The following is a 21,843-nucleotide window of genomic DNA, read 5'->3' on the forward strand; positions in this document are numbered from 1 at the left end:
ATGTATAAGAATTCTACAGGGATTTTGCATCTGCTGACACCCTCAATGCGTCATACACTGAAACAATGAATTACATGACAGTTATTTGAAAGATTAATAACAATTTTCACCGTAAAAGTATTTTAATTATCATTATTATAAAAGGAAATATTTCTTTCATGATGCAGAAAACAAATACAAAAAACAGGTGAGATTCATTAAGAAAAAAAAAAAAAAAAAGAGTCCGCAGGAAATAAAATTATCTTTTTTTTTTTGGTAAGTTGTAGATCCAATTATTTCTGATTGGCAGCAGTCACGAAGAGCTCAAATTAGGGAGACTATTATCCTCGTATTACATCATTGTAATGTTTGTTAGGTGTTGTTTGGCTTGAGGCTTTTTACAACCTTCCTACGCAAATGTGCCGAGGCTTCTTGAAATGTCGTGTTTGGTGAAGGATAATTTACTCAGAAACCCATTCATCTAAGATGCATTGGTTTTTAAATTTTGGAATCGAAAGACAGCTTTATGTACTGTTTGGAAAGCTTTTTCGGAGATGGTTTTTTGTTAAAAAGCTGGTAATTTCACTGTTCACTCAAATTTTTCACTATATATTACCTCCAACCAAACATACCTTTCCTAAAAGTTATCTAATTTTTCAAGTAAAATTTTTCCCCACCAAACTACTTTTTTTAACACTTTTCTATCTATCTCATTTTATCTCACTTTCTTACCATTTCCCTATCAATTCTATTTCTCTAGTATTCAAAAAAAAATTCCTCAACCAAACGCACCCTTAGAGGATTTTTGTTTAGATTCCTGAAAATCTGAAGATGATAATTTAAGTTACTCACATTTGGATGAGAATTTCTAAAGTTTTTTTTCAGGAATGTAATTTTTTTTAAATTTTGTTTTGTGAGTGAAATTTAATCAAGAATATTATCTAAAAATACCACTCAGGGGTGATATTATTGGATTCCTAAAAAAATGAAAAATTTAACACATTTCTAACAATATTTTCAAACAACCAAACATAACATCATCAGAACCAATATTTTCGGGAATATTTCAGTCTACTAAACAGTTTTTTTTTAATATTCTTTGGAAAGTTAATTTCTCATCTTATTCCTAGAAATCATAATTCTCGGACAAAAAAAAAATTCTCCTTTATCAAATATCTCTTAAATTGACAAATTCACAATAAAAAAGTCCGAAACCATATTTTAACCCAAAATATTAATACATTAAATTTATAAGTCTTTTTTAATTATATCTACCATACTTAGTTCATTCTTGCCTGACTTTATCACCGACACTAGAATTTATAACCGATACTATCCATGGAAACAGGCCAGTTAGGTCTCCCAACATTGGACCAAGTGAAATAGATCCATATTAGTATCTTGACATGATTTCACGATACATGCTTCCATATTATATTAGTGTTCATATTTATTATTTTGACTTTTATATATTTTAATTTTATATAATTATGTATATTTAAATTTATTATTAGAATTTATTTTATTCACTTTCAACTCACAGGTGTGTTTGGAACCGTGTATGAGATGAACGAGTTAGTGCTGGTTGGGCATGTCTAGCACGAAAAGACATTGACTCTGTCCTTTTCTCCGTTGAAATTCGAAGGAATCCCATATGAAATTAATTGAAGCATTTCCCACTGCATTTCCCATATTCAAGTTGGCTATTTCTTTTTTCTAATATTTCATCTACCAATTTACTAATTATTTGTTTGGTTCCTACTTCCCATTAAATTATCCTAACTCCACTTTGTTGAGGTTGATATCTTGTTTAATTATTTAATTACAGTCAAAATTATTTTATTTCTATATATTTATACTCTATTTCTATCATATAAATAAATCTTGTATAATTAGCATTTTTCTTTGTTTTGCTGGTTGGGAGGGACAAATTTGATACATCTTATGGACTATTTACCTTTTAGATCATCAAATTATAAGTGATAAAATGGTCCAATTTATCAAATCCGTTAATTTAAAATTTCAACTTCTGAAATCGAAGAATTATGCTTAAATATCAAAAGAAAACTGCTAGTACATAATACTGTTTTATAATGAAATATTAGTCATGTAGATTTTCGCGAAAAATACTCATTACACATCTCTATTTCTCTCGCTCTTATATGTAAATAAGTGGCAGAATTATAATATAGATTTATAGAAAAAGAAGTTAGTCTAATTGTAAAAATTGTTGAGATGTAAGTTAATGGTACAACAGGCAAATGTAAGTAAATAACAGTATGTACGCCATTTTGTTTAGTACAGACATAAATGGTTTCTTCCTGATCAGATTAAGACTAGAAAAGTCAATGAAAAGAAATAAGAGTAAGAAGGGGGCAAGACTTGTGCTTCTTAAATTGACAGGTTGCATCATCCATGCATGTTCTTGGAAGAAGGAGGGGCAGTTTCCATTCAATTCAAAGATCATAGGAAAGCAATTGAGTAACTCCCTAAAATGTCAATAATTTTGGAGTTCATACATTTTCCACAAGATTTTAATGAGCAGATATATGTTAACCTCTGGTAGGGACATTTCCAAATTCCAATGACTTTGTTATGAAGTATCAATATCATCTATCACAATCAAGAGTTGTCTCATAGCTGAAGATTAATGAAGGTAGTTTCTTTCCCCCGGCAATGTTTGCTTCCTTCTTATTCGGGATTGTCTCTTAAGTGCTATGATTTAGTTAACTTTAAGTTCCAATTACTATTAGATCAAATATTAAGTAACCATTTAAATCCAAACTTGTGCATGCCCAGAATGGACCTTAGAATTGTACAACCTCACATTAGGTGTAGATAACCCAACACAAAAGCCTTTGTGCAGTCACAAAAAAACTAACATTCTTGCCCCATTACAACTAGTAGGTACTACTACTATTTGACAATCTGCATTGTCCACTTATATAATTCATGTGCTAACATCTTTGTATTAATCAAGGTGAATCATGCTATTTTGTATATTGTGGGGATTGAAAAAATTGAACCCCTTTGCATTTCTTTTATGACATCACCTCTAGTGCCTCTCTTGTTTGTCCAAGTATATTGAATACTGTTGCTGCTATGTGAGATGGTGTAAGACCAGCCATAGACAATTGGTCAGCAGGTGATCCATGTTCAATATAACAATCAGGAAGAACCATTGGCCTCCACTGCAGTTGTTATATGAAAGGCATGTGAGTTTTCAGCAACTAGTTAAATTTTCGCAGAAACTTCTAAGATGTATATATGCAAGTATTTAAGGTCAAATTAAAAATTAAAAATAAAAATCATACCTTCAATTTTCCATCAAGAAGGCCATCAAGGGCCATGAACTGAGCAACATGAGACCCAAATCCTCCTATTGATCCTTCTTCTACAGTGATCAAAACCTCATGAGATTTTGCAAGACTGCGAATAAGGGAACCATCCAATGGCTTGCAGAAACGTGCATCAGCCACTGTTACACGCAAGCCATGATGTTCCAACAAGGAAGCTGCAGTCACACAGTTCTGAACAGCTGCTCCATAGCCCAAGAGAGCCACTCTTTCCCCTTCAATCAATATCCTACCTTTTCCAATCTGTTCGAATGTATGAACTCAAATGTTAAGTTGATTTGCAAAAATTGTTCCTAATCACCTCCATAAAGGTATAGTTATAAATGTTAAGTATAACTCTAACTTACCTCAAGAGGAATGCCTTTATTCCCAGGGGGTAGTTCAACACCAACCCCATTTCCCCTTGGATATCGGAAACAACTAGGTCGATCATTAATGGCAGCTGCAGTAGCAACCATGTGGAAAAGCTCTGCTTCATCAGAAGGAGCCATCACCACCATGTTAGGGAGACATGCCATAAAAGTAACATCAAAAGAACCACAATGTGTGGGACCATCTGCTCCAACTAATCCAGCTCTGTCCATTGCAAATCTTACAGGCAGCTTCTGCAAATCTACATCATGCACCACCTAGGAATACACACGGAACACATACTTTGAGCATTGATTACAAACTCTAATCATGTTATCCTTGACCGGTAATAAGGCATAATATATATATGGAAAGGATCTTTTGACTCCGGTGTAAGGATAACAACTATTACTCCTCATCTCAATTGTTAATCTCCGTGCTTCTGACGATTATAATTTATTGAATTACACTTATTAATTTATTATTAATTCCTAATAAATTACCGTTGTCAAATGGAGATCAATAGTTGAAGTAGAGAGTAAGACTTGTTATTCTTATACTAGAAATATCTGTCCTCATATATATATATATATATATATATATATATATATATTATATATATATATATAGAGAGAGAGAAGATCTTTTGACTCCAGTGTAAGACTACGAAGTCTTACTCTCCATCTCAGCCATTTATTTCCATCCATCTGATGACAATAATTTATTGAGTTATACCTATTAATTAATTATAAATTCTAAATATATCACAATCCTTAGATGGACGGAAATCAACAACTGAGATAGAGAGTAAGACTTTTGATCATATATGTATATACATAGAGAGAGAGAAGTTGTTGTTTACTTGGTCATAAGCTCTCTGTATGAATGATGAGTAAATTGTACAAAAAGGCTTGAGACCTTCACAAGCCAGACCCGCAGCAAATGTAACAGCATGCTGTTCTGCTATCCCCACATCAAAGCATCTTGTTGGGAAACGGCGAAGGAAGAGATTCATGCCAGTTCCACCTCCCATGGCAGCATGGATTGCAACAATGTCTTTGTCAGCTTCTGCTTCTGCAATCAAAGCCTCTGCAAAGTATGTTGTGTATGACTGGGTGGTAGCCTTGGCTTTGAATTGTTTTCCAGTTGCTGGATCAAACTTGGTGACTCCTACAAAATCAAGCCATGTTACATAACTGTGTCATTAATATAGCAAGTCAAAGATTAATTACGATTTATATACAAAGTGTGTTTTCTATAGAAATAACTAAATAGATATATGAACCTCCAATTTGTAACATTCTTAGGTTAGAATGAGCAAAACGTGATAAATTTATTTGGTGAATCATATTGATGAAACTCAATAAATTTGCAATGTCTCTTTTACCATGGTACTTGTCTGCTGCTTTTTCTGCATATGGGTATCCACGGCCTTTTTCAGTGACAACATGGATCAGTACAGGACCGGTTGTTTTAGTACTTTTAACTTCATTGAGAATGGCAACAAGATCATCTATGTTATGACCATCAACAGGACCAATATAGTAAAGTCCAAGCTCTTCAAAAAGTGTTGATCCAGAACCACTTATCATGCCACGAGCATATTCATCAACTTTTGCTGCAAACTCATGCATAGGGCCACCAATTTGTTTAGTTACTCCCTGCAAAAATCTCATTTTGTACAGAATCAATTTCACCAAAACTTTGTAGCAGCACAAATACTTCATTGATAGACTTGTGAATTGTATTGCTAACCTTGGCAACCTCTCTCAGTTCTCTAAGAGGTCTGTTTGATTGTAACCTACTGAGAGCACTACTCAAAGCACCTACGGGTGGTATGGGACCATCAAGCGTAGCAGTTGGTAGAGAGACTTGTTTGTTGTCATTTAGAATAACAATCATGTCAGAATCAAGATATCCAGCATTGTTCATTGCTTCATAAGCTTGACCAGCTGTCATGGCACCATCACCAATAACAGCAACTACGTTATTCTTTTCTCCCTTCAGATCCCTCCCAACAGCCATTCCTGTTTGAGCAGAGAAATGTCAGAAGTTAAAGCCAAATCACAATCCTATTGTGCATTACTGTCAAGCGGCAGAGTAATTGCAGCAAAATATTATCTTGGAGATATGAAACCATTCTTAGGCCTACTAATTTAAGCTTTTTGGGAGAGAGGTTACTTTTGGCATATTAGAATCAACTAATTAAAACCACTTCCAATCAAACCCCGACTAGCGAGGGTGGGGTGAGGACAATCCTTCTATGCAGCCTTATCCTTACATAATTGCAAACAGACTATTTTTCAAATGGGTTATATTACTCTCATGTTGCATAAGATAATATAACTTCCTACACACTCATCGATTTCTGTGTTTCTCTTTTTTCTTTTTTTCTTTTTTAATAAACAATGGGACCCACTACATGATTGTATCTACAACATGAGATAATATATCTCCTATTACATAAGAGTAATAAAACCCTTTTCAAATTTGAACCCATGGTCTTTCAGTCACAAAGGAATAACTTTACCACTGCTCCAGGCTCACCTTCTTTGAGAATAACCTGATTGATTGAATTATTTTCGAATTTAAGAAAAAAGGTGAAATTTGTATTTTCATGTCCAGGATCTAAACAAATAAACAGAGTTTATATGGTAAAGCAGAATCTTGTATTACATAATCCAACGTATTCATTCAGGAGCAACTTTACCACTACTTCATACTCCTCTTAATCTCCAATAGAGATAGACATTCTAAAAACTCTAAGGAGTTATATAATATTTTATTTAACTAATTTTGTCTAGATTGTGGCCTGAAAAATTCTATGTTGAAATAGTGATAGCACATAGAAGAATTACCCAACCCTGCTGATATTGTTGTTGAGCTGTGGCCGGTGCCAAAACAATCATATACACTCTCAGAGCGTTTTGTAAACCCAGATAATCCATTTGTCTGCCTCATGGTATGCATCTTATCCCTTCTACCAGTGAGTATTTTATGTGGATAAGACTGCAAAATTCGTACAAGATTGTTTAATTGAGACCAAGTGGCATCCCCAAACAAAGCAACAGAAGTACTAATTACAAAAGAAGATAACACACCCAACCTGATGACCAACATCCCATAAGATTTTGTCTTTGGGAGCATTGAAAACATAGTGAAGGGCAACAGTGAGTTCTACAACACCAAGGCTTGACCCCAGATGACCCCCAGTTCTAGAAACATTGAAAATAACATCAGAACGCAGCTCATCAGCAAGTTGTTTCAGTTCCTGCATCAATATTATGGTTATAAGAATCAAATTTTCACATAACTAGGATACTTTTTTTCAGCATAAGTTACATGCTTTCAGTAACTGTACCCTGGTAGAGAGATTCTTCATATGAATTGGATAGTTTATGGTGTCCAATAGGGGAGTTGGTGGTCTCTGAGAATGATACTCCCCCATATCTGATAGTGATGCATAAACCCCACATGGCCTTTCCCTGACCTACATCGATTCATAACAAAGACAGGCATTTCTTTCATCAAGTCCCATCTCAATTTCAAGGCTTGAAAATAACTACTAAACCAAAGGACAGAAAAAAAAAAAAAGTGGAATTGGGAAAAACAAAAGAAGACAAAAGTTATATGACTATGACTCAAAAATCCAAACCCAAATCCGAAAGAGCAAGAGATTAGGCAAAGTTGAATTCAAAGCTATGCTCTTTTCACCCACAGCCTTGATGGGTATCCCTTCATGCATACAATAACATTGAGTTGTAGTGAATTACATGAACAAAACATCTCCTAACCTTGCTGAACCTGTGTTGGGATTGGCAAAGCAGATCTGCACCCCATTGAGAGTGAGAAGGTGGAGGAGTTGATCTTCTAGGATCAGAAGCTTTTGTTTGGTTCAAATGGAAAGGGAATGCAAATGCACAGAGAGCCATGATAAAACAGCAAGCACAATCAGGGACAGCTCCAGTAACACAAACAAGTTGCAGAGAAAGAAATAGAGAAGAAAAAAAAAGATTATGTGAATGAATGTGCCACTTCACACTCAGTAAGTGAAAGTGATGTTGGTAGGGAATGAATTTGAATAATGAACACAAATAAAACGTCTGTGTGTGGATGAAGTGAATAAGGCCTTATTTTGGTTATGGTCATTGAATGAATGTGTAGGATTGTAAAGAAGGCTTTTCTTTCTTTACTTTCTCTGACATTGAATGTGTCTGTGAGTTTTGTGTTTGAGTGGAGGTTCTCATTGCGCCACGTCACTGGAAATCACTAACGGATAGAATCCTTTCGTAAATGTCAAATGTTCAGGATATGCCTGATGATGTTCTTGCCTTTCTTTCGTGGTCTCTTTACTCTTTAGTGTAGATGTAACCATGTAGTTATGGTCATGGTTGTGTACCAACCACACTCTTGTCTTTTTCTATTTTTTTTCCCTACATCATTTATGTTCTTGTGATTACATAGATAGTTATAATTTATAACGAAGACCGAAGGATATATTTACAAATTTTTTGTTTACAAATTCTTATAAATTACACTAAGTATGATCGGTCATATTTTAATAAAGAGTATATGACCGATAATACTTTAGTTCGTTTGGATATCTGCGCTTTAAAAAAAAGGAAAAGTCACAAAAAAAGTTAAAAACCTACTTTTTTTTTCAGAAGCTAAAAATTTTAACTTCTAAAAAAAGCAGAAGTCAAAAGCCAAATATTTTTTTCAAAAACTAAATATTTTTATAAAAATATAAATAACTTTAACTTTTGTAAAAAGTACTTTTAAAATAAGGAAGTGATAAAAGTTACTTTTTTTTAAAGCTAAAACAAACGATTTAATGTAATTTGTAAAAAAAAAAATTGTAAACGGATCTTTCCTCTATAATGAATATTATACTTCCAAATTTATCGGAACAGACAACATTTTGCCACTCTTGGCAAAAAAATTTACCAGACTGCCACGCCAACAGTAAATTTTGCCAAAATGCCACGTGACATAGTTTACTGCACTGTGTAGCATATTTCACTACACTGTGTAGCGAAATATCCACGTGGTATTTTGCAAAATTTACTGTTGGCGTGGCAGTCTGATAATTTTTTTTGCCAACAGTGACACTTTAGTCACTGTTCCAAATTTATCTCCCTTCACAGAATTTGCTGACTCCATCATTAAATCTCATATCAATTTATCCACATGTTTTTTAATATATTTTTTTGTTTTTTGAACATAGCAAATAAATTATTGGATATTTGTTTTAGCAAATGACATGCAATATCACATATTATACAAATGTGCTTACGCGGTAAAAGCATTATCAATATCAACATCATCAACATTAATAACACCTTGGTAAAAACATTATACAATGGATATTTATATGTCCTTTTAATATTTTTTTCATTATTCAAAAATATTGAATATTTTTTAGATTCTCAAAGTATTATACTCCTTTATTTTTTTTATTTAAGAAAATACAACATTACTCTTAATATTAATTTCCATGGAATGTAAGCAAGACTATCCAAATTTGATGATTGAGCAAGTATTATGTGTATTATATAAATATTTTTAAATATTGATAAAATATAAAAAATATTAATTAATAAAAATTTAAGAGAAGATTAGACTAATTGATAGAAAATTATTTTATTGATAATAAAAAATTAAACCAAAATATCATTTGAAAACTTTCGGTTTTAGAAAATTTCAAAAATTGGTTTAATTTATAGAAGACAGTTTTGGTAATTTGCAAATATTCCATTAAGCTTAATGTTGATTGAAGAAATTTGAGCTTTGAATAAAGAAATAAATAAAAGTAAAAATTTCATTTAAATTAATAGTAAAAAATATTTGATTAATTTTGATATTAAAGCTTAGAAGACATTCTCATAAAATGAATGGGACATGTAACTACCTGAGAAGAAAAATAGGTATAGAGATTATTCCACTCTCAAAAATAAAGAGATGAAATTGTTATACAAGAATGAATTATATTTTGATGTTTTAGTATTACTTTTTGTTATGGATTGGCCTTACATTATAGGTTGGTCCTTAAACACCCATTTAAGGGATTATTTTCCTTTCACTTTAAAGTGAAAAATATAGACCTTGGATCTCGCATCCTCAATACAGTTCACCATCTTACATTTCAAAGTATTTATTGTGGTTCGGGACCACCATTTTTTAAGTGGTCCCTAAATGGAAAGATAAAATTAGAAAAGAGAAAAAATAGTAGGGATAAAAAGGAAAAGAAAAAATTAATGTTATAAGAGAAAGCACCAAATTATTATGTGGTCCTGGACCATAAAAAATATTTTCCTTACATTCAATGGTGCACTAACTCATGCACAACACTGAGATATTGGGAAAAACAATTATAGTTCATTCTCTTTTATTATTAGGTAATATTTCTTCACTTTTATATATATTTTTTGGGATAAGTTATTTTATCTATTTTTTTCACCTATATTAGATACTAGATATTAGGTAATTAATTTGTACAATAAGGCTCCTATATAAAAGAGCAAGAGAAGATTCTAGATATTAGATATTATATTAGAAGGTAAAAGAGAGAAAATGAAAAATATTGATTTCATTGATTAGGTAATTAATTTGTACAATAAGGTTCTTATATAAAAGAGCAAGAGAAGATTCTAGAGTATCATTGAAATATTAAACTACTCGTATACCTAATATCTAATAGCCTACTATTTTTCAATACCATTAAATTAGAATATCAATAGAAGAGAAAAATAATAAAGGTAGTTGAGATTTTAATCTAATATTATTAGAAAGTGGTAGGAAAAAAATAGATAAAATAATATATCACATTTTTTCTTTCACTCATTAAAGGGACATCTTATATTTATTGTATTTATGAGCTTGCCAAATTATAAAATCATCTTTATACATTCCCCTTATTCAGTCATCTCTGGAATATACACACACTAAGGGCATGTTTGATGCATAGTATAGGATAAGACCTGATAGTATAAGGCCTGATTGAATTTTAATACTATCCAGCGTTTGGCACGGTATTGTATAAAATAATATATTGTATAGAATAATATCATCTAGTATTTGGTAATGCACTGTATAATACTATATATGATAAAAATAAAAAAATTAATAAAAATATCTTTTAATAAAGAATTTATATAATTCTTCAAAAAATGTCATATGATATTAAATTTTATAAAAATTTATTGATTAGTGTGTCCAAAATATAAATTAATTTTTATAAAAATAAAAATAGTCAATATTTAAAAATTAATTTTTATTTTAATAGATTAATATTAAAATAATATTACTTTTTGACAATTACATTGGTCAACAATGTTAATACACCAATCTCTTATCAGGCCTTATCCCTCACCCTTAGGCCGGATTAAGTTATACATTGTTTTGATGTATTAAGAGATTATGCTGTATAAGCTTATACTATACGATGGTCACACCAAACAACTGAAAATGTCATAATGTATAGTATAAGTTTATACTATCATACCTTATACATCACACCAAACAGACCCTAACTCGCTTAAAAAATTTGGTTCATACCCACGGTCACAGCCTCTCTAAGCACCTCCATATAACATACCTAACTAAGCTCACCAATACTAACAATTCACCCTTTAATTTATTTCTTTTACATTATTTATTATCATTAATATGCATTAAATACACATTCATGAATGTACCAACTAAAATAAGGTTCTTGATCATCAATACCCTAAGGCAATTGTTTAAGAAACATTTAATATCTTTATTTAACATAGAAAAAAAAATCTGATTGTGAGCCCAATTTATTGTCTGCAACGGATGTGGAGTCTTCGAGCTATTATAGAGTTAGGTTTGGCTTAGTAACGTGCACCTTACGTAACCCAGTGATTCCACCAACGTTGTACTCTTTTTATTTTAAAATATAAGTGAAAATTAAACATATAACTTAATATAAAACTACCTAAATCCCTCGTCACTAATGTTGTACTCTTGGCATAATTTCGCAAGCTTAACAAAAAAAAAAAATTTGAATTCAAGTTGAATTAAGAATGAATATAGTGTTAGTAAAAATGTTAGTGGTTAGTGGTGTGATATAGTGTGACCTTATATGTTCCATCTATATTTTTCACTTCTGATAATGGAAAACATATCCTATCTGTTTTTGTTTTTGGTCTGCAATTATCAACCATTTATTTGATTCTTGTTTGTCATCAACTTCACACATGTACTAACTCTATGATGGAGGATTCTATATATGTATCTTCAATTTTCTTAAGTCCCTAACTCATTCTACTACTACAAAGCTACATAGCATCTCAACTGCAGAGAAAAGTCTTTAATTTATTTCTTTTACATAATTTCTTATCATTAATATGCATTAAATACACATTCATGAATGTACCAACTAAAATAAGGTTCTTGCTCATCAATACCCTAAGGCAATTGTTTAAGAAACATTTAATATCTTTATTTAAAATAGAAAAAAAAAATCTTGATTGTGAACCCCTTTTATTGTCTGCAACGGACGTGGAGTCTTCGAGCTATTATAGAGTTAGGCTTGGATTAGTAACGTGCACCTTATGTAACACAGTGATTCCACCTAACGTTGTACTCTTTTTTCTTATTTTAAATATAAGTGAAAATTAAACATATAACTTACTATAAAACTACCTAAATCCCTCGTCTGGAGTAAATTCAGTGGCTTACCTAATGTTGTACTCTTAGCATAATTTCACAAGCCTAACAAAAAAACATATTGAATTCAAGTTGAATTAAGAATGAATGTAGTGTTAGTAAAAATGTTACTGGTTAATGGTGTGACCTTATATGGTCCACTTATGTTGTGCACTTTTGATAATGCAAAATCTATCTCACTTGCTTTTGGTTCCGGTCTGCAATTATCAACTATTTATTTGGTTCTTGTCTATCATTAACTTCACACATATACTAACTCTATGATGGAGGAGTCTATATATGATATATCTTCAGTTTTCTTAAGTACAAATTATAATTTTTTTGGTAAGCAAGTACAAATTATAATTTACTTTGAAAAATATCTTACATAAATTTATAAGCCACGACGAACCACTTGCACAATTATGCAGAATTGCAAATACGAAATTATTCAAGTAATGTCGTTACTTAAGCAAGGTTATTTTTTGGTAATTAGGGAGGGCAAAGCCCAAAGGAAAAGAAAAGAGCTTATATTTCTTACAGTATTCATAATTTTGTACAACTACGTGAATATTAATTAGATTTGAGATTATCGTGAAAAACTTTGAGGTGATATTCATGACGCGGCTTAAGTTGGATGAAGTGTCTGTATAATCATTACCAAAAATAAAAATAAAAAAATGAGAAATGTCTAAAGAATAATTGTACGAAATTGTAGATTTGTGGCTATAAAAATTGTATAAATAGATTAGTTTATTTTTGAGAAAAATATTAATCAATATCCAAAATTCTATCAGACCTGATTAATTCAATTTTGGGTTTAAAGATTCGTTTGGATGAATTTTTTTCTCTAAAAATTACTTTTTTTCAACAAAAAAAAATATTTATTACTTTAGATTCACGTGGATATCTGCTTTTTAAAAAAAAAATAAAAATTATAAAAAAAGTCAAAAACTTACTATTTTTAGAAATTAAAAATTTTAACTTCTAATAAAAATAAAAGTCAAATATTTATTTTTAAAAATTAAATATTTTTGTAAAAATATAAATAATTTTAACTTTTGTAAAAAAATACTTCTAAAATAAAGAAGAGATAAAAATTACTTTTTTAAAAAATTCAAACAAATGGACTCTCTTTTTACCTAAAAAATTCCAACTCTCGAACTCGAACCCACTATTCTATAAGTAGGTTAAGTCCTAGAATTTAATGGGGTATTTATATTTTTTTTCTTTAGTATACACAACTTATTAATTAGATTCAATCAGAACTTATTGGTTTAATGGTCCTCGTAAATATTGACATCAAAAGTGCTCAAAACGTGTCAATCTCAGGACGATGTAACGAATTAGTACTGATTTTAGTGCGAGTGATCAAACAGGTTAACCCACTCACTCATCTTTAATTAGTGATTAAACCAATCAAGTGAAGCCACAAGTTGTGGACAAGTACCTTGCTTTTAGAGAACTAAAGTAAGCATATAAATTAGCTATCATTCGACTCTTGACTAAGAGGAACAGATGCATTTGACTACAATACCAAAAGTTTAATTATATTAATATGGGAAATATATATGTCCTAGGACAATAAAAAAAATTTCATGCACTAACAAATTTTGGTGGTCCCATTATAAAATAAAAATTAAAAGGAATGCTAGCACACTTCTCAATGAGTCAGCTTGGGAAGTTTTTTTTTTTAGTTTCTCCGCAGTAGTTTGACAAAATTAATTTTTACACAAACTCTTATAATAAAAGAAATTGTTTTTGTCATGTTACATGACAAAAAAACAATCTTCATACATAATTCAAGGTGAGCTTCATCTTTGATTTCTTTTTCTCACTTCATTGTTTAATGGACCCCACATATATTATGTGTGTAGAAAAATGATTTTTTGTCACATAACATGACAAAACAACTCCCCTATAATAAAAAGAGCTTTTTATTTATAATGAAGAAAAAAAGTCAAAAACTACAAGTTCTTATGAAGAGTTTTTTTAAGTTATATCAGTTCTTTTTTAAAATAAACAGTTTTTTTAAAATGAATAATTTTAAGTTAAAGATTCATATAATCATTAAACTGTTTTTAGCTTAATTTTTTTAAAAAAAAAATTAACTTTAACTTAAAAGTAATTTTTAGCTTAAATTTTTTTTTATCAAATAGCTCTTAGTATAATATCGCTTGTATGTAAAAATGAGGTGGTTCATAAGGCTTTAGCTTATTTAAAGTGAAAAATGTATTTTAAAAAATAAAATGCGAAATTATTATTAATAATTAAAAAGAGGACTATAACGGTCCCAAAGTTTTAGCATACAAAAAGTTATTTAAAAAAGAAGTATCAATATACAAACTGTTAAAATCCCAAAACACAGTACATAAAATTCATTCAGGATCCGAACTCGAGTCTCATGAAAATGCTCAACAACAGCTTATCCCTGGGCTGAATTTGTTTGTTGCTTTATATGCACCATTTAATATATATTATCATTTAATAAAATTATTTCAAAATAGCATTTAGTGAGAATCAAACCTTTGTTATGAAGATATAAATTATAGTCTTTACCACTAAACTAGATTTGATTATTAATTTACTAGCATCATTTAAAATATTTATTATATAATTAAGTATAAAATATAAAATTATATATATATCTGATTCATGCGATTGAACCAGTGACCCACTAACCCGGTACTCCGACCGGATCGATCACCGGTCCAAGTTTAATAAGATTGGTTTATATTTTAAGTGCGGTCTACCTCTCCTTGGTTATTTTTAGAGATGTCAAATCTCTCTCTCTCCTCTCTCTCTCTCTCTCTCATGCGGGGATTGGATGAAACACATTGTGCTTGTTGATTTGGGCTTGTTATAACCACGACTTAAAAGATGAGTTGACAATACGTTACCTTTCCACGTATTGTAAACGGTCTATTATTTAGTTGAGGAAATAGCAAACACACATTAGTAGCCAGATAATTGACCTTAACATATCCTTACGAGAGCTTCGTTATAGGAAAATGAGGTGTAGTTCTGTGCTATCTATTTTTGTTTTATTTCTGTTTAAGATGAAGAAGTAAAGAAGATTTTAGATGTGGAGGAACCCATTATATAACTTGACCAGAATATAAGCATATACAAAATATCACCAAAATTCCTCACCAGATTGTCTATAACATCTTAATACCAAAGTAGCTTTGTTTTATTCCTATCTACCTTAATTAATTGCACTGAATATTCTCGGGTTCATATCAGTCCATGAGAATTCTACTTCCATCCACTTTCCCTGTTACAAATTTATTAGTACGTGTGTATAGCAAGACTGTCTGTATTTCTGCATGGAATTTTTCTCTACCAACGCTTTTACTTGGTGCAGCTCAGTAAGAGTAATTCATTGAAGTCGGATTACTGTCGAACGTCGTGTTCACTCGTGCTCTTATGAAGAAGAGAGAAATTTGGCTGTCGTTACATTGTTAGTGAAACCTTGCAATGGCACTCTTAATTACCAACCAATATAATTTACTAAGCTTTACCTTATGAAATGCTGATCATAACTAAGAAAGATCATAACCAAGTATACCTTGGACGAAACCAGAGGTTTCTCAATCCATATTCTCGAAGTGCCCCTACCACACCAAACATAACATAGAAAACTGCCTCTTTATTACTCTTTAAAGCTTCATGGCTACGGGATTTCCAACCTCTCCCAACTAAGATCATAAGGGTGTCTATACAAAATTGGATCACGCTTCACGCACATAAATAACATAGTCGTAACTAAAATCACAAACCTAATATGAACAATTTTTTAGGTTTTAAGTACACGATACCACAGTTTAAAAAACTAAAACATAATACTGCACAAAACATTGAAAATATACTCTAATTGACTGTTCGTGTAAGCCAATGGTTACCACTTCCGGACAGAGCAACAGTGCATACATGAAAACGTCGAAAATACACATGAATTATGGGTGTCAATAAAAACAAGAACACAGAAATAAAAAGTAACCAAATTATGGGTGTTCTACAAAGCATAGAAAACTCATAAAATAAAATTACTCAACAGATTTTAACTCCAACAAGTATACAGGCAACTGTTGAGACAGTCTAACTACAGTATGTAACCTCAGCAAAGGCTAAACTTGAACACCACATGCTTGACAGCAAATCAGGGAGGACTGCACAAGCAGAAAGAACTAATAAACCACTGATTGTCAATTACAATTTCAATATGAAGCTTTAAACAGAAAATAACATTGATCATTCAAATGAAATGAATGCTTGATTGAAAAAATGGAATGATAGGAATTCGAACTTCAAGGTTGTATATAAAAGGTACTTGCGTACAAAAATATACCAGTAACATGTAAGCACATGAACTCTATGAGTGGTAATGAGACATGACAGACATAAGACAATAATTACTAATACACTAGCACTAAAGTTTAGCTTAACATTGATTAAGTTTGGTTTCTACTTTTTAGGAAAAAAGGGACATAGAAACGACACTTATTGATTCCAATGTTTTAGATGTACCTCTGTAATATATTCAACAGAATTATTAAAGATCAATCTTGGAACTGGCAGACATTTGGCACAATTAGGCTTGTACTTGTATGTCATATTCAGTCAGTAGACGAGCTGATGAAAATTCTAACCTGTATGACCTCAAACGAGACCTGCAATCATTAACCCTTAGGGGTTTCTGATCTGTAAGGTGTATGATTCCCCCTGTCCTTGGGGCTCCAACCATTCTCTCTGGGACTTGGAGAACTATAATCCTTACCACCACGAGGAGAGGGAGACCTAGAATAAGATCTTGATCGCTCAGGAGAATTATACGCATCACTACCCCTGACATTCCTATATCACAGGGAGATTAGTTATATAATGATATTAGTAATGATTGTTAAATCAAAACATATAATACTCCACATATCAAGAAAGTAGAACACCAACCCAGAAGTATCTCAAGATATCTGAATATTTGCAACTAAAACAAACTATACAGACAGTAAAGCACAAAGTCATTCAAACCAAAATTTGTTAATTTCTTTTTAATAAATAATTTTTGTTTATATATGGGAGAACTAATACTTACTTCCTCTTCAAAATTTAATTAGCCAAAATATGACCTTTACCTGTACCTTTCCAGAGTTTCTGGACAAATACATGACACTTGAATCCAAACACTGAGAATTATGAATGATGTACTGCAAGATCAGCATCTGGTAACTTCATACTCTTTGCCCCAACTTTCTAAAATCACAATTAACTTTCTTGCACAATGTCACCATATCTCTACCAGTATAAACATTGGCTTCCTTTCTTTGAGGGTGATTTTCTTGGGCCAACTATAAGCTTTATATTCTTTCTAACTGGATGGTATATGCAAAGCAAGATATTAAACTAAATAAAATGTATAAAGAAAATTTATAAAAGGACAAAAACAGTAGTACTTATTTGAACCAATCTTCTTGCCATGTTAAAGCGTTTGCCAGATCACTCAATAAGCAAGCCTCACAAACAAAATGCCAGAGAGTAGGGAAAGCCCATGCAACTGGTAGAATAAGGCAAATTTGATATAGGTATTTCTTATGGAGTCTTGATAGAAATGTAAGCAAGTAGTGCATCACTTTATGCCTCTTTACTCGTTAATCTTTATTAATCCAGAAGTCTTTAAATTCTTCCAATTCACTTTATTATCTGCATAAAGAAGACCATAAGCAGACATCATTCAATTCATTCAAATGGAGGGTCGTCAAGGTCAAAGGATTGTATGCCACCCTTAACAACTGGCAAACAGTAAGCAGTCAACCTGCAAATTTTTGCTCTAACCCAGCAAGGAAACAGTACAATCATCATCATCAAGATTTATTATGTAAACCAGCCTGCCATTATAATCTCTATCAGTATGAACTCTCATAACATAAAAACAAGGTTAGTAGGTAATTCAGCAAGTGTTTTAATAAGATAAATTTAAGTTAAGCATTTGGACAGTTTGAAGTTGCTTTTATATTTACTCAAGCTAATAAACATTAGTCTCGTCACCCTTTGCAACATAAACAGCTTAAATTTGGCTTGACGTTAAGATACAAAAAACCACAAACATTTACACAAATGGTTCCGTGTTTAAGAAGAATTTTGAATGTAAGCTATAATATAATGCATTTCTTAAAAAAGTTTCTTGGAAATAAGGATATAATGGAGCTCCAACAGAAATATGAGCTCCAATAGAAATATGAATTCTTTAAAATAATCAGGTTAAAAAAATCTAGCAAGCTGCCACTGACAGCATATGCATTTGCACGCATAAGAAAACAGAGGACACAAACAGTAAAGTTACTTTTGCTACCAATACTTCTGCTGAGTAACTACAACAATAATAACTTCCAACCATCTTATTAATGCATCATTCATTTGCCAGTTTTATCTACATGATTCTTATAAGATTATCATCCCCAAGGAATGAATACAAACAAGTTGTATACTGGCTAAAAAGATAAAGCCCACTACTTCAGAAGTGCATATAATTTCAGAAAACCCATTATAAATAATGATTCAGTTCCTAAAAGTTTTGGAATGTACCCCTATCATAATAATTATGAAATCAAGGTTCATACCAAACGAAGCCTTAGTTCATATTCATACCCAAAAAATAAAGACAACGCTGAACAAAAACATGCACAATGGACATTATAAGATATATCTAATCTACAAAACCCAAACCTTGAATCATCCCTAGCTGGTGATGGAGACCGAGAGTAGGCTGCAAAAACAAAGAGATACAATAACTTCAAGAAAAAGGAATCGCTTCTCAGTTCCCACAGGAAGCTTAAACCACAATAAACTGAATATCATTGCATTTAGAAACTAATTAGATACTGAAGTGAATAGTTCAAACACTGACAATGATATTGGCGTCTAGGAGATCTTGTAGGAGTCCTCCTTCTACCGCTTCCTCCAGGTCGATCACTAATAATAGTAAAGAAAGCAAAAGTCAATAAACCTTCAAACACAAAGCATAGAAGAAAATCCAAAATTGCAAAAACTGCGAAGCAATTAACAAAAGTAAACAGGCTGTAATCACACCTTCCACGAGAAGTTACACGCATTTCTTGAGGAGTTTTCCTATTTTCTTCAGCATACACAATTCTTATTTCTCGTCCACCAATGACAGTGTAATTAAGTTGTTGCTTAGCTTCTGCTGCATCTTCAGCATATCGAAATTTCACAAACCCAAAGCCCCGAGGCTCACTACAATTTAAAATACAAAAAAATTGACATGATTGAATGCACAAACTAACACGCACAAGCACTGTAAAATATTGAAGAATATGAGTAATAAGAATAAAAAATTGATAGTGTAGATAAGACAGAGATACCCAGTGTAGTAATTTCTGGGAAGATAAACGTCCTTGATGGGGCCATAGCGCTGGAAAGGGAGCCTAAGATCTTCGGGTCTAGCATCGAGTGGAAGATTGCGAACAAGCAAGCCAGAAGGACCAGGGGAGCGGCGGTCTCTGTAGGACCTGCTATCACGGTGGCGATCATCGTGGCGCTTCCGCACACGCGGTGGGCTTGGGCTTCGCCGGCGAGGGCTGTAGCTTCTGCTCCGGCTTCGGTACCTCGCCATTCGAGTGAAACACTGAAAATTCAAAAACCCTAACCCGAACAAGACGATAGTTGACGCTACAGATACTCAGTAAATTTAAGAAAGAGACGCATAAAAATAAATTTTATTTAAATTTTAAATTAAAAAAATCACTCATTTTTTTTTTCTGTCATGATTTTTAGTTTTTTGCGTGTATTTCTTTCTTAAAATGACATAACTTATGTCATCTAGAATGATAAAACACCAAACCCTTTATTGTTTAGCAAACACTGTTTCAGAGTGCCGGAATTAACTGTTAAAAAAATATTTAACAATTAATTGTATATAATTAAATTTATTTAGAAAAACCAATTATATATTTAAATATTTGAAAGCAAAAAATAATTTTTTTATATATTTATTCTAATTATTTTTTTAAGATAAATCAACTGAGTATTCCCATAGATTTTAATTCTTTGAGTCAATTATAAAATTAATCTTAAACTAAGACTTAGTTATAGTTAAAATTCATCATTTTTTTTCAAAAATATATTTAATGAAAATCGAAGTTAGATTTTTTTCTCACCAATAATATGTTTTGTTTGAATTATTCAAAAATTTAATCTTATATAACTATTATTTTAATTGAGTCTTAAATTTTGTTTACCAAAAAAAAAAAAAAGTCTTAAACTTCATCCATCCTGTATATCCGAGCGATATTAAACACAATTATTTCATTATTTGAATATTTTGTTGTCAATCATATCCATTGGACTTGCCATAGCTGCGTATTAATTAATTCACTTATTAGGTTTTCTTGTTTAGCTCGTCCTCATCTTAACTATGGGATTTGCATTTGTTATTTAACATGACACAATAAATTTTCTTACACACACAATATTTTGTAAAACTCATGTTTTTTTGAAGAAAAAAGAAAAAAAAAAGAAAATTACGGCACACAAAACGAATCTCTATAACATTACAAAATCATTTTTCCTACAACGTAACTCTTATAAAACTCATTTAATTATACCAAAGAAACTTTTCTCCCCAAATCACTAAGGCCATGTGCTACACATTGTCTAAGGTTTCTGTTCTCTGTCTTCTTAAAAGGATTGGTTTTGTGAAATATTCCCTTGTTGGCTAGTATCGGCTAAAAGTACATGAAGGAGACTTGTCCTGTCCCCGGCTTTTTATCCAATTGGGATGTTTCAATATGCATTTCCCTTTTTGAATGACTCGAAAAATAATTCTCAACGGGGTGGTTAGTTTTGGCGTTTCGCTCTTCCAGTTCAATGGAATTGTATTTTTATTTTTTATTTTTTATTTTTAAATGAGCGTCGCAACAAGCCTTAAACACTTATTAAGTTTTAATTTTTTTTTATTCAAATGACTGTTGCAAGTAACGTGAACAATCATACAAAAATTTTAGGATCCGTTTGATGGCAAAAAAATTTAATTATTGTATTTTAATTAAATAATTACGTATTTATTACAGTATTAGAAATAATTACGGATTTATTGCATAACGTGACGTCTTTTTTGGGCGTCACATGTGACGCCTCATTTAGGTGTCTCTCACCTAGGGTTGACACGTGTTATTTTTTTTCCAAAAAAATAATAATTTAATCATAAAACTTCTGAAGGCCATAACTTTTGACTCAGATATTCAATTCAAGTAATTCTTTTTTTGATTTCACATAACTTTTCGAGATCTACGCAATGACATCTCATTTGATATATATTATTTCTCACAAACATAATTTTAATTTGCAAGAATGGTATTATTAAACCAAGAAGCCTCTGAGTTCTGGGTTTGTGATTTAATATAAAATAAATAAATAAAATTTTGTTTGTGATTTAATTTTTTTATAATACTTTTTTTTATTATAACAA

General features: G+C 31.4%; 2 protein-coding genes across 7 annotated transcripts; both read right to left on the bottom strand.

Annotated features, from left to right (window-relative positions):
* Positions 1 to 2,252: 2,252 nt before the first annotated feature.
* Positions 2,253 to 7,880, bottom strand: LOC133316585 (probable 1-deoxy-D-xylulose-5-phosphate synthase, chloroplastic). 2 transcript variants are annotated; one of them, XM_061518353.1, is made up of 10 exons: positions 7,481 to 7,880; positions 7,048 to 7,176; positions 6,793 to 6,957; positions 6,545 to 6,695; positions 5,442 to 5,713; positions 5,074 to 5,347; positions 4,549 to 4,856; positions 3,683 to 3,964; positions 3,294 to 3,578; positions 2,253 to 3,170 (listed from the first exon to the last, which is right to left on the bottom strand). In XM_061518353.1, the coding sequence occupies exons 1-10, from the start codon at positions 7,616 to 7,618 to the stop codon at positions 3,021 to 3,023; spliced, it is 2,154 nt and encodes a 717-aa protein (XP_061374337.1). In that variant the 5' UTR covers positions 7,619 to 7,880; the 3' UTR covers positions 2,253 to 3,020. The 2 variants fall into 2 exon arrangements, with proteins under 2 accessions (XP_061374337.1, XP_061374339.1); XM_061518355.1 differs by having other exon boundaries at positions 7,048 to 7,171; positions 7,481 to 7,568.
* Positions 7,881 to 16,245: 8,365 nt separating this feature from the next.
* Positions 16,246 to 20,021, bottom strand: LOC133316574 (serine/arginine-rich SC35-like splicing factor SCL28). Of its 5 annotated transcripts, none has more exons than XM_061518338.1 (6): positions 19,739 to 20,021; positions 19,446 to 19,610; positions 19,264 to 19,328; positions 19,083 to 19,122; positions 17,012 to 17,216; positions 16,246 to 16,531 (listed from the first exon to the last, which is right to left on the bottom strand). In XM_061518338.1, the coding sequence occupies exons 1-5, from the start codon at positions 19,987 to 19,989 to the stop codon at positions 17,042 to 17,044; spliced, it is 696 nt and encodes a 231-aa protein (XP_061374322.1). In that variant the 5' UTR covers positions 19,990 to 20,021; the 3' UTR covers positions 16,246 to 16,531; positions 17,012 to 17,041. The 5 variants fall into 5 exon arrangements, 3 of the variants coding, with proteins under 3 accessions (XP_061374322.1, XP_061374324.1, XP_061374323.1); XR_009752228.1 differs by lacking the exon at positions 16,246 to 16,531 and adding an exon at positions 17,495 to 18,244 and having other exon boundaries at positions 17,078 to 17,216; XR_009752229.1 differs by lacking the exon at positions 16,246 to 16,531 and adding an exon at positions 17,501 to 18,244 and having other exon boundaries at positions 17,080 to 17,216.
* Positions 20,022 to 21,843: the final 1,822 nt, after the last annotated feature.

Source organism: Gastrolobium bilobum, unplaced genomic scaffold (genome assembly GCF_033153095.1).
Source record: "Gastrolobium bilobum isolate Gb01-03AN ecotype WA unplaced genomic scaffold, APGP_CSIRO_Gbil_v1 utg8498, whole genome shotgun sequence".
NCBI lineage: Eukaryota > Viridiplantae > Streptophyta > Magnoliopsida > Fabales > Fabaceae > Gastrolobium > Gastrolobium bilobum.

Bases quoted from the DNA above. Each gene is read 5' to 3' on its own strand.
- LOC133316585 (XM_061518353.1), bottom strand. From the start codon at position 7,618: ATGGCTCTCTGTGCATTTGCATTCCCTTTCCATTTGAACCAAACAAAA. The intron at 5,714-6,544 runs GTAATTCTTCTA...CTGCTCAAACAG, and splicing joins AACAATATCAGCAGGGTTGG to GAATGGCTGTTGGGAGGGAT. The intron at 4,857-5,073 runs GTAAAAGAGACA...TTGATTTTGTAG, and splicing joins AGCAGCAGACAAGTACCATG to GAGTCACCAAGTTTGATCCA.
- LOC133316574 (XM_061518338.1), bottom strand. From the start codon at position 19,989: ATGGCGAGGTACCGAAGCCGGAGCAGAAGCTACAGCCCTCGCCGGCGA. The intron at 19,611-19,738 runs GTATCTCTGTCT...TTTAAATTGTAG, and splicing joins CCCAGAAATTACTACACTGG to TGAGCCTCGGGGCTTTGGGT. The intron at 17,217-19,082 runs GTTTGGGTTTTG...CCTGTGATATAG, and splicing joins CCAGCTAGGGATGATTCAAG to GAATGTCAGGGGTAGTGATG.